We start from the raw sequence: 12784 nt of genomic DNA on the forward strand, positions 1-12784 counted from the left end.
TATAAAGGTATATTAAACCCTTCCCACACTCTTGCAATATTCTAAACAATGTTTCTAAACTCTAAATGCACTAAAAGAGCACAGAATGTCATGATTTCAGCTCCCTGCTTCGCTGCTGTGCCACCTGCAAGCGCGATTGGCCACGCCCACTTCTCTGTTCTGCACGGAGATCAGCTGATCAGCTGCAAGAGGAAGCTTCCCCTGCAGTGTGGGCTGCACAAAGGTGCAGCAGGCGCTAAATAATTTATAATAATTCATTTTAAATTAAAAAAATTCCATGCCGATCGTGCGGCTCATCCATCAATCAGCCAGTTGTGTGTCATGTCCAAGCTTATGTTGAAAAACCGCGATAGAGCGAGTCTGCGAAAAACGAACCGCAAAGTAGCGAGGGACTCCAAACCAAAGGTTTCTTGTTTTCCTGCTTTAAATAAAACCTCCCAAACAACAAATGTAAGCAAAACAAAAATAAAAGTTATTAAAGATATGACAAAGGGAGACCCAAATTTGTCCAAAGAGTTTCAAGCAGCTTCAATCATCTGCAGGTAGGCCTGTCACAATAACTAATTTTGCTGGGCGATTAATTGTCTTAGAAATTATTGCGATAAACAATAATATAGTTTGAAATTTGACAATAATTAGTAATTATTGTCAAATTTAAGAAGAAATGTTGGTTAATTTGTTTTGAGTATAGTACATTTTTTGACCACCATAAGACTGTTTGAACCGAAGGATGGATAGTGAGGGAGCGAGCAGCGTGTCTCTTTAAGAAAAATATGAGGGAGGTCACTTGACATGGCATGGGCTGTCTCACCTTCCTTTTTTTTGTTTCTCAAAATGGCGGCCGCTCGGTGTGGATTGAGCTCTTTAGCATAGCATTTGTCACACAAAGCTTTTAATAAAAAAATTCAGTAAACAAGTTCTCAGCTTCTTTTTGCAAAGAAAAACAACTTTTTACACGAAGGCACAGGTTTCAACTGTGAATTGTGGAGCTTCAACAAGAAAAGCTTTTTCCCCAAGGTCGGCCTTTTAGCTTAGCTTCTCAGCTTAGCTGCTTTTAACGATCCAAAAACATGATTTTGATTCGTTAAAATGGATTTTAAAGAGAAAGGGAGGGGTCAGAGAAGAGCACCAGAGTTGAGTCTTTTGTCATCCAGTGACTTCAGTAGAAAGACACGAAGAAACAATAAAGCCGATAAATGAAAATGAGGTCGATAATTTTCATTTATCATGCGACTAATTGATTTATTGCGACTGGCCTAGTTGCAGGTTTAAAAACAATCCCAGTGGGATTCGATTAGCATACCCAGCTGATCAGATCAAGTTCACAGCGTCAGGTTTCAGTTCCTCTTCTGTCGTCTAAGATTAGGAGAACGTCTTTCTCGGGCAGAAGTTTTACTCATCGCTCCAGTTTCACTAGTAACACAGCTGCTTGTTTATATTCATCTTGGGTGCAGTCCCAAAGACTTCAACAAGACCTCTACACAGAGCTGAGAGGTCACATCTCAGTTCTCGCTGGTGTTTATATACCATGAAAGTCAACAGCTTTATGTTAGCATGTCAGCAAACAGCTGAGAACTGTAGCAAGGATGGAGCACAAGCTAGTTGTTGATAGAAAGGAGGTAAAAATAAAGAGAAATAATCAGGTTTGTAGTTTGAAGCATGAAATCAGAGATGAAGAGTGATGACTTGTCGCTCCACCTTCATGAGTTTAAAGTAACACACCTGTTTGGTGGCAGCCAGTTTCTTCTGCAGATGCTCAATCATCTCTTCTGCTACACGAATCTTCCTGAGGGCGTCTTCATCCGCTAACTTCTTACTCTCCTTCCTCTCCCTCTCCTCCAGCTCGCGCACACGCATCCTCAAGTCCTCCACCTGGACAGTTAAAAAACAAGATTTAAGAATTCAACTTTCACAAATTTAAATATGGTGCTATTTAAGAGTGAGACGATGAAAATTAAAAATTGAAGAAACAACAACCTCTGCTTTAGATTTGCGCTCGGCTGCCATAAGCTGCACTTTGTCTCTCTGCTCTTTTGGAGCTGATTTATACATGTCCAACAGGAGCTTCATCTCCTTCTGGGACTCCTGGGCTTTCCTGAAGAAACGAAAAAAAAAAAACATAATTAGAGATAGTTTTGAAATGTTAAGGTTTTAAACTCTGGTGTTTTATTTTTCAATGTATCCTGTGGTATCCTCTGGCTTTCACAAGTTTTTCTTGACCGCTTGATGCTGCTTCACTCATTTTCAGTCCAGTTCCCAACTATGTTTAACAGAATATGCTTTGTTGTTTGTTTAAGCCACTTTATTCTGACCAATGAATCTTTCAGGCATAAAAAGGCTCCTGAATTCAAAGGATGAATCATCACCACACATGGTGGACATCTTTGAACTATTTTAAGTTGGACCTGCTCTCTCACGGTCAGACATAATTTGTTCCAATTTTTAGCGAACTCTACGAAGAATACCAAAAATACCCAAAGTGACAGACAATAAATTGTATTTTAGCATCACTAAGGGGATTATCAGAGCTGTTAGTGGAAAACTTTTCATCAAGTAGGTTAACTAAAGGATGGTGCATCGCTCAGGTCTTTGCTGGATTTGTTCCCGTTTTGTTAAAAAAAAACACAAACTTTCATATACTGTTCAACTACTGTAGTATTTTTTTAACTTTAACACTTCATTTGTCATTTACTTGTCCACTTATCCTCTTTTTTATTAATCGTGTTGCATAATATGCTGCCAATATGTTGAAAAAATGGGCAGAAAATGAGTAAAGCAGCCTAAAAACCTGAAAATTATTGATCGAGAACCTTTAAATGACTACTGTATTCTTTGGACTATAAAGCTCACTGTGGATTTTTGAGAATATTAAAGGATTGCCTTATGTGATGTGCCTTATAGTCCGAAAAACAAGCTACAAGTCAGTCTGGTCCTTAGGAAGTAGAATATGAAGAAACCGAGGATAATTTAAATATGTTGCTATAGGGCTGGATGATATGGCCAAAACTTTTATCATGATATCATGATTTCTTAATTTCAGTCAATAACGATATAATTCCAATATCGATATAAAAGCCTCGGAAAAACTGTACAAACTGTACAAATAAATTAATGTTCACCTTTTATTTGTATTTAGCCTTAAAAAAATTGAATCACCGTCAAATAAACATAAAACTCTCAACTTTGTCAACATTAATAGTTTTAACTTTAAACAACATAACACATACATCTTGCTGCATGTGTTTCTCTTGATGCAGCTGTGGGTGATGTTTCAGGGACACGCTGTCTCAAACTTTTATTGTGCTTCATCTTCTGACTCTCAGCATATTCTATCGAGTGCAACAAGTTAGATGTGTTCCCAGCGCTTGGAACGGCTCTCCGTCACATTTTGCAGCACACTGACTGAAACCTGCAGTTTATCGGATCTTAGAACGCAGAACCACTTCCACACCGATGAATTAGTCTTTCTTCTCTTATCAGTGATGTCATCTGCTTTCTCTTCGCTTGTGAAAGTTTGTTCAGTCACATTCTGACGGTCATGGGAACTCATTTTGAAGCGAAAACTTAACGCGCGTTGGAGATTAGCCTAGCCTGCTACCGCTAACACCTTCTGGACTCGATCTGCGTAACATCTATGTCACCACGCACTGACGTAGTTGTGTCGTGACTTTTTCTGTCCGGGCTGAAACTGAAGTGTCCGCTTCAACTCGAGCAGAAAAAGCAATGCGTCAGTGAAACGCTGTAATCATATCGGAATATAACTCATGTCATTGTTGTTGAATAAAAGTGTATTGTGACATATATCGATATTGAATTATTGTCCAGCCCTATGTTGCTATAAACTAAAGTTTAGTAAAGACGGATGTACTTGAGATCAACTCTGAGCATCTTCAGCGTGTCCGAGTCCTTCCTCTTCAGCTCGTCGCTGCGCTGCCTCTCCCTCTCGCGCTCCCGCTCTCGTTCTCGCTCTGCCTCTCTTTCTCTCTCCCTTTCCCTGGCTCGCTGCCTCTCCAGCTCCTTCCTCCTCTCCTCCTCCTCCTCCTGGTCTTCATCATCCTCTTTTTTAGCATCAATGCCGTCGCTTGTCGTCTCCTCTAGAATCAAAACGCCTGCGTCTCCACTTTGGCATCGTAGCTGTTGATGAAGCAAAAAGCAGTTATTACACTAAACAACCTTTAACATTAAACGATGCAAGAACCACTCCGCCCACTTTGTTGATCTCCATCTGTGTTTCCCGCAGCTTCCTCTTGTAGCGCTGCACATCACCTTTCAACTGTAGGTTGTGGTTTTGAAGGCTGCTGATTAAGTGTCGCATCTCCCTGTTGATTGGTCCTGAGACACAAAGATTTCACACAAAGCACAGTCAGTGCGTTCGGTTCTGACTCATTTGTCTGCACGTAACCACAAAACAGAGCAGGAAACGATGCACAGAGGTGACATGATGCAAATGATTAAATAAATGATTCAGGTGAAATAGGTGTGAATAAAAAAGAACTTTGCTTTGTAATGATTTGATGCATTTTATTCTTACTCAGAAGCCTTATTGTGAGGTTTAGTTTGACTTTAAAGTAAACTTGTTTTGTAGAAAGATTATTGTGAGAAGGCCTGTCATGATAACAAATGTTGCTGGGCGATTAATTGTCTCAGAAATTATTGCGATAATATTGTTTGAAATTTGACAATATTTAGTAATTAGTCAAATTTAAGAAGAAATGTTGGTTAATTTATTTTGTGTGTGGTACCTTTTTTAACCACTGGATGGCAGTATAAGACTGTTTGAACCTAAGGATGGATAGTGAGGGAGCGAGCAGCGTGTCTCTAAGAAAAATGGGAGGGAGGCCCCTTGACGTGACATGACTCTCCTTCCTTTCTTCAGTTTTCAAAATAATGGACGCTCTGTGTGATTTGAGCTCTTTATCGTAGCATTTTTCAAACAAAGCTTTTAATAAAAAAATCAGTAAACAAGTTCTCAGCTTCTTTTTGCAAAGAAAATAACTTTTTACACAAAGGCACAGGTTTCAACTGTGAATTTTGGAGCTTCGACAAGACGGAGGTTTTTTCCCTGAAGTCGGCCTATTAGCTTAGCTTGTAGCTTAGCTTCTCAGTTTAGCTGCTTATAACGATCCAAAAATGTGATTTTGTATCGTTAAAACAAATTTTAACGGGAAGAGAAAGGGAGGGTCAGTGAAGAGCACCAGAGTTGAGCCTTTTGTCATCCAGTGACTTCAGTAGAGAGAGACATGAAGGAACGACAAAGCCGATAAATGAAAGTGAGGTCGATAATTTTCATTTATCATGCGATTAATTGATTTATTGTTTATCGCGACAGGCCTAATTGTGAGGCATAAAGGACAAAAACTATTGAAGCTACAACTTTTCTACAGCTGAATGAAGTCAGAAGCTTTGGTATCTAAAGTGATATAGATTTGACATTTTGTTTTCTTTTTATTAGTTAAATGAGAAAGGTCAACAGCTCAGCAGGTTGTAAAATCAAAACATTTTATTTCAGTGAGCAGATTTTCAATTCCATGTCGGATTTTTCTACCGTACATAACTTCATGATTAAAAAAATAAATAAATAAATAAATAAAAATGTACCCATTACTGATTTAAATCCATTTTAAATCCCTCTGAGCTGAGCTCTGTCAAAAACTTTAAAACCATAAAATCAGATTTGGGCTGAATTGATTTTTTTCTATTAACAGTGAACAAAAAATTATTAATAATTCTTTACATTTTTATCCAAGCTTTAAATGTATTTTATAACTGAAATATGCAATTATTTTATGCATATTTGGATTTATGTTTTTGCTCAAAATTATTTTACATCTAAATGCGTTCTATTTATAGTTACCGTTTTGTATTTGACTATTTTCATTTTGCATTTTATTTTAGAATTCTTGTTAGAATGTTGTATAATTAGTCATAATTAGTTTACTGTAACGTTGACAACTAAACTAGTAAAATAAAAGTGTGACAAATTTCACAAATACACCCTGCTCCCAGTATGACACATCAGGCCACAGGGTGGCAACATTTACCCACTTTAATGAAAAAAAAATAAACAGTACCCCCTCGTTTAATGCGGGAGATCTGTACCCTGAACATTTCCCACACTCTAAACAATGTTTCTAAACTCTAAACGCTCTAAAAGAGCACAGAATGTCATGATTTCAGCTCTCTGCCTCCGGCTGCTCTCAGCCACACCCGTTTCTCCGCTCTACACAGATTAGCTGATCAGCTGCATGAGGAAGCTTCGCCCGCAGCTGCGGGCTGCACACAGGTGCTAAATAATTTTAAATAACATATTTTAAATAAAAATGCCATGCCAACCGGGCCACGAAAAAAGAACCACGAAGTAGTGAGGGACATACATTTCAAAGTTTTTATCTACTGTATATCACTGACGATCTTTGATCAGCAGTGATAATATAGGATTGTTAGCCTGATAAGCCATAATATTTTAGCACTCTGAAGCTTAAAATAAATACCACAGTGATGTGCTGGTGTGTTTGGATCAGGTACCTGCTTGTTCATTGGCCGCCAGGTTCTGCTCGAACTCTATGCGCAGCATCTCGTACTCTTTGCGCACCTGAGCCAAAGTATCCTCCAGCTGGATGACCTCAGTCCTCAGCTTCTTCTGAAGGGACAGCTCATCACTCTGAATGGGCGAAAACAGAAAAACACGGTCGACTGTGTTGCTATGGTGATACCACAACAAACAAATAAAACCATGAAATGTAACGGCAGAGAAACAAGTGGAAGAACCCTCATCTGCACCTTCAAACTAATTATTGATACATCTATAGCTCTATATCTATACATCTCAAACAAATCCTCTCAGACCCACCTCCATGTGCTCAATCTGACGAAGATGGGCGTTCTTGGCAGTGAGCAGGAGAGCCCGAGCCTCATCCAGCTGAGTTTTAACCCCAAGAGATTCATTGTACAACAGAGAGAACTGAGACTGCAGACATTTGTACTCAGAGGTCTCTTTCACAACCTCTTCAGGAATATTGTGCAGGTCCATCTGAAAAACGAGATGCAACTTAAGATGGTGGTGAAGATTGAACAATAATGTTATGATGTCCTCTTAAAATATGATTTAAAACAAAACAATTGGACACTAATAAATAACACTGTCTTTACCTTGAGCTTCTCACTCTCCCTCACAGCCTCCTGGAGCTCCACCTGAAGTTTCTCCAACTCTGACATTCGACTATTGGCCAACTCCTGGTTGTGCTCCAGCTCTGCATTGAGACTTTCAAACTAAAACAGCAACAAAAAGACAATCTTAGAGACGCTGTGACGTGTGTGGTGGATATTCAAGTCAAACAAAATCTCAAAGAGATACTTCCATGGCTTGGAAAATAAACTTTACTCACCTTCTGAATGTTCAGTGTTATCTGACCTCCAGCTAGCCCGCCTGAGCTGCCAGTGCTGCTGTATCCAGACTTTAGCTGTGAGCAGTACATGCAGAACATTGATCAAAAAGGAGTAACAAGACATAACATAAAAAATAAAACACATTTAAAGACATCACTCTTTGCTCCTACCAGTTAGATGTATCCCTCTAATTCTAAATAATGAGAGTGCGTGTTGTAATTTGTGTTGAAACAGAGAGGTAGGATGAAATAACAGATGACATGGTCCTTTAAACAGGCCTTTATTTTGATATAGGTAAACTCAAAACAGATTATGAGATCAAAGTTCATGCTCAATAATCCAGGTAAAAAAATCCAACAAAGTTAAGTCATCTGGACTTTTTTTTTTTGGTTGGAATGTTTCGTTCTTCATCCAAAGGACTTCGTCAGTCAGAGGAGTCACAACAAAGTCAGTCCCACAAGCAGCACACTCACATTGTGGGTAAGTGTAAGTGGGATGTTTTGAACCACTTTGGCTATGGCTGCCTCAGAGGAGTTGACAGGGGAGAGGGCGGGCTCCAGAAACCATCTTATCACCAGCAAACTGGTTGGCCCACTATGCGAGTGTGCTGCTTGTGGGACTGAGTGTGTTGTGGCTCCTCAGACTGATGAAGTCCTTTGGATGAAGGACGAAACGTCTAAAAAATAAATAAATTTTAAAAAGGGAAAAAAAGGAAAAGAAAAACCAACCGTCCAGATAACCGGACTTAACTTTGTTAGACTGTTATGATATAAACCCTCTTCAAACTGATATGAGTACTAACATCAGCCTATTTCAAACTCCAGCTGTTTTACACAAACACCAATACATACCTTTAAATAAAGTGATTACACCGGCAACGTGCTACTTATATATCCATCCATTATCTTTACCCGCTGCTTCCTTTCTGGGTCACTGGTGCCCATATTCAGCAGTCACTGTGCAAGAGGCGGGGGACACCTGGACAGGTCTCCAGTCCATCACAGGGACACAGAGACAAACAACCATTCATTCTCTCACTCTCACCTAGCAACAATTTAGTTACCAATCAGCCTAACATGCATGTTTTTGGTCTGTGGGAGGAAACCAGAGTACCCGGAGAAAACCCACGCATGCACGGAGAGAACACGCAAACTCCCCAGAATGGCCCCCTGGCCGGGATTTGATCTGGTGACCTTCTCACTGAGAGGCAACAGCTCTACCAACTGAGCCACCGTTCCGCTGCTACTCATATATTTTACAAAAATGAGGCATTAAATATGCTGACTAGCACATTGGTAGCTCCAAGAAAATTATCTTGAAGTTAATCCACCAGCATTTTAAGACAAAGACGGTTGTTTTCTTGTATTTCTTTGATGATTTGTAGATAATTATGAAAGGATTTCAATCATTTTAATAACAAGTGATAAAAGTTTACTCTTCTTTTTTTGGCTGCTTGCTTTTTCAGGGTTCACCACAGTGAGCAAACTCACATGAAGGAAATAGTTTTAAAGCCAGATGCCCTTCCTGACACAACCATCGAGCTACCGCAGCCCTCTGTGTGGAACAGAGGACTACTATCTAGTAACCCTTTTACACTGCAAGACCCCTGCCTGGCCTAGGTCGGCCCAGCCTGGGTTCCAGCACAGGTTTGGGGTCTTTGCACTGGACGGTCTGGCCCACTTCCAGGCCAAATTTTGGAACCCATAGACCCAGGGTCTTTGAACAGACAAAAAGTGCATAAACTCACAGGAGATAGCAGCAGAGAAACACATTTTAAACACATGCAAACACACCTGCTCCATGGCTTCTGCCAGGTGTTTGTTAAGCTTCTGCTCCCTGTTGCGGAGTTTCTCTATGTCCCACTGAAGGTCCTCCACCGTCGTCTCCATCTCAGACACCTTAGTTTCTGCACTGGTCACTTTGTCCACCAACTCATTATACTGAAAGAAAGCAAGACACAATAATCATCATTTCATCACTGACATATAACCACAAAGAGCATGTATAACTTTATAATTATTTGGGTTCACACAACACAAATCTACAATGACAAAAACTCATACACATCAACACAAATTCAGAGTCTAATGTACCTCCATGGACATCTTGTGGTGTCGTCCCTGCAGCAGGGTGGCGAGATCTCGGAGTCGGTTGTTCTCTTCCAGCAGCGTGTGTTTCAGATCAGACTGGCTGTCATTCTTACATACTACACATGAAGAACAAGATCATTACAAAACGTTTAAATGACAAGCATCTGTCAAAACCCCTGCTCATATTTAACGTGTGCATGACAACAGAAATAAAGACTAGGTCAGTTATTAATAATTAAAAATTGACATATTGTTTTTCTTTAACTGAATGAGTTATTTAAATGTGTCAGCACCAAAGGAATATTGATAGTTACCTACAGCCTGAACCGCCTTGCACATGTCATCGATACGACTGTGCAGCCTGTCAAAAACACGCACCAAATGGGCAACGGCTTCTTTGCTAAACTGCATGCGATCCTGGAGGTGTAAGGATAGCTCCTCCTCGCTGCTCTGCTCCAGAGTGGCCAAAAAACCCTTAGCATTTTCACTTAGGGGAGGGGGCAGCGGTGATGTGTCTGCACATAATATAAATCACAAAGCTAATTAAGAGATAAAATAAATAACAAGGTTAAAATTCTACAACATGAATATCTGTGCCGAGGCATTATACGGTCTATTTTCTATCCAGATAATTTGAGTTGGTACAACCAACTCCTAGATAAACACAATTATCCGGTTATCCAAAACTAAGACTGTTACTGTGAATTCAGCCCAGAAACACCACCATTAATGTAGTTTGTAAAGATTAATCAAGTCAGATCACAGTAATAAATGTCAGTGACATGTCAAGTCAGAAAGCTTTGTCACAAACATGCTGCTAACCTGTTTTTGAATCCTGCGGTGGTTCTGTTGGTGTCATTAACTCATCTGACCCAGAGGGGGGAGGAGGGTGCTGCTCCTCCTGATGGTTTTCCTGTTGCTCCTCTTGCAGCGACCGTGGTTCTGTCTGCTCACTCTCACTCTGGCCCTCTGGTACTGGAGGAGGAAGCACTGCAGAGGTTGGCAAAGCCAGACTGACACCATTGTTTTCTACTGGTGTGGTGTCTGGGGGTGGTGCTGGTGCAGAGGACCCTGGTACAGAGGACCCTGGTGCTTCTGGCTCGATACATTTGCGCAGAACATTTACACTCTCTTCCAACTGTAAATTAAAGAGAAGAAAGTTTAACAAAGCTTTAATATTTAGAACAAATTGTTACCTAGTTTTAGACTTTCTCTTGATTGTTTTGATTTTTTTTTAAAGCATAGACTCAACAATTTGTCACCTCTTTACAGCAATCAATCCTATGATTCTTCCACAGAAGGGGCAAAGTGCAAGCTTGTAGAAAGGTGGATAATTTTTATTTTTGCTATAACTGTAGTTGGCCTTAGAGTTTATGTTACAAACATTTTTAATCTAGATCCAAATGAAAATAGGATTTACAAAACTGAACAGTCCTAAACTAAGCATTCTTCAAAGTTGTAATCTAGATGTCATACTCATTTTCAACACTGTAACTGATTATTTTAAGATATATATGCATTTATTATTCTTAGGTTGCTTAACTTTGACCAAATGTTCAGGTATATGCTCAAACGAACGAGACAAGCTAGTTTTGTTGATAAATAAACTTTTCAAATAATCTATTTTTAATATTTCAGCAGCTTGTCAGAAAGGACTAATTTATCGTTTCTTTAGTTGAATTTATGAAAAACACCTAAATCAAAACACAAAATATAGAATCTTAACAATAACAAGATGATTCCCAAAGAGCTTTCAGATGAAAGCTTGGTCTAGATGAGCAACTGAAAAATCACAACGTCTATGTTGGATTTTGTTTTGACATTCTTAAATACATGACTTGCACACTTTACTTACTTTCTAAGCACACACCACAAAACAAGCTGTCTTGGTCGGGTACAAAGACTGAACAGAAAATGAATAAAACAGCATTCAATGTCCAAAGAAAGACTTTCAAAAGATCTTTAGAAAGCCAGAAGCTGGATTACTTACAATCACCTAAAATAACAAAACAAGCATCCGACTCCCTTGAAAGCTAAATGCAAAATTTAGGAGTTGTTTAAAACTTTTCAAAGCACTGAACTGACCTGCGACCAGTAGTGATTAACAATCATGAGGGTGGTGTCATCAGTGGCTTGTCTCTTCTCCAGCTTCTCGATTTTCTCTCGTAACTCATCTTCCATTGCCTGCCTCTGCTCCAGGCGCTCACACAACTTCTTGTTCTTGAACTGGAGAACTTTCATGTCCATTTCTTCCTGCGCATACATGAGAAAAGAAACGTTTTAGACTTTGAGTGAGTGCCGATTGGCAAATTTCCTCAACAGTAAACGCGCTACCAACTCTCTATTGTGCGCAAACAATAAACTGACCGTCGAGGAGACTCCAGCTATGCGTATTGGTTCAATGAGTGTCGTGGTGGTCTTCTCCTCTTTCTTGCTCTTCTTCTCAGGTGGGCCAGGAGGACTGTCACCTCCTGAGGGACGCTTTCCTCCCACAGCACCCGACATATTTCCTTACCCTATAGAAAAAAAAAGCACATTTATTCTTTGCATTCATGTGGCATTGCGTTAGTCTGCACATATAATTCAACACCATTTTATTTGAGGAAACCTAAAAGCAGCATGGACGTCACTTTCAAACGAGATAACCACTGATTTTGAGCTACGTGTTCTTGGATGTGTAAAATAACTCTTTACTGTATTACTCACCGTCTTAAAATGCCACAGATTTCAGTCTTTTGCAAATCAACACTAAGCTAATGCTAACGCCCGGTTAGCCACACAGCGCTCGTTGTACAGCACAATTAATCATTTGTGCGATTATGGCTTCATCGTCTGCACACCATTACACCTTTTGTTTCGACATTTCATATTGAGCCAAATTTACTGAATGAAAAGCGATAACTTTACACACCTTAGCAAGAAGCGACTGAAAATATAATTCAGAACATGGACGGAGACGCAACAGGAAACAGCGTCACGATTCTTCTTCTACGTTTTTAATTGAGACTCGGGAACACTGTTGCCACCTACTGCTTAAACTGTATATAAGGTTTTTCCACTAAAATACCTAGTTAAAAAATAAGACAATATCAAATATAATGTCGTGATTTAACTACTGTGAAACACTGCGTATAAATAAATAAAAAAACATCGAGTAATTCGCTTTGTCAATGCAAGTACACTTTTAGGTACAAATACACCTTGCAAATCCTTATCCGACCTCTGGGGGGCAGTGTTGAAACATTAACCGGTCTAAACGACTTCGAAGGAACTTGACTTGACCAGAAAGCAAGCAGAGCTCGCGGGGC

At 39.7% G+C, this 12784-nt stretch overlaps 1 protein-coding gene across 2 annotated transcripts in view; it reads right to left on the reverse strand.

Annotated features, from left to right (window-relative positions):
• rnf40 (ring finger protein 40) overlaps window positions 1-12462 on the reverse strand; it is a 17331-nt gene extending 4869 nt beyond the window's left edge. The window contains exons 1-15 of one of the 2 annotated variants that reach the window (XM_037691374.1): window positions 12388-12462; window positions 11844-11992; window positions 11562-11729; window positions 10299-10614; window positions 9791-9991; window positions 9480-9592; window positions 9180-9326; window positions 7386-7460; window positions 7150-7269; window positions 6851-7030; window positions 6526-6661; window positions 4211-4332; window positions 3869-4134; window positions 1978-2095; window positions 1723-1872 (exon numbers count right to left, since the gene is read on the reverse strand). In XM_037691374.1, the coding sequence (XP_037547302.1) occupies window positions 1723-1872; window positions 1978-2095; window positions 3869-4134; window positions 4211-4332; window positions 6526-6661; window positions 6851-7030; window positions 7150-7269; window positions 7386-7460; window positions 9180-9326; window positions 9480-9592; window positions 9791-9991; window positions 10299-10614; window positions 11562-11729; window positions 11844-11981 (2250 nt within the window). In that variant the 5' untranslated portion in view covers window positions 11982-11992; window positions 12388-12462. Of the gene's footprint in view, window positions 1-1722; window positions 1873-1977; window positions 2096-3868; window positions 4135-4210; window positions 4333-6525; window positions 6662-6850; window positions 7031-7149; window positions 7270-7385; window positions 7461-9179; window positions 9327-9479; window positions 9593-9790; window positions 9992-10298; window positions 10615-11561; window positions 11730-11843; window positions 11993-12182 lie in introns of both variants that reach the window. The other variant, XM_037691373.1, reaches the window with a different exon arrangement.
• Window positions 12463-12784: the final 322 nt, after the last annotated feature.

The sequence above is a fragment of the Nematolebias whitei genome, chromosome 17, assembly GCF_014905685.2.
Source record: "Nematolebias whitei isolate Nwh7 chromosome 17, NemWhi1, whole genome shotgun sequence".
Taxonomy (NCBI): domain Eukaryota; kingdom Metazoa; phylum Chordata; class Actinopteri; order Cyprinodontiformes; family Rivulidae; genus Nematolebias; species Nematolebias whitei.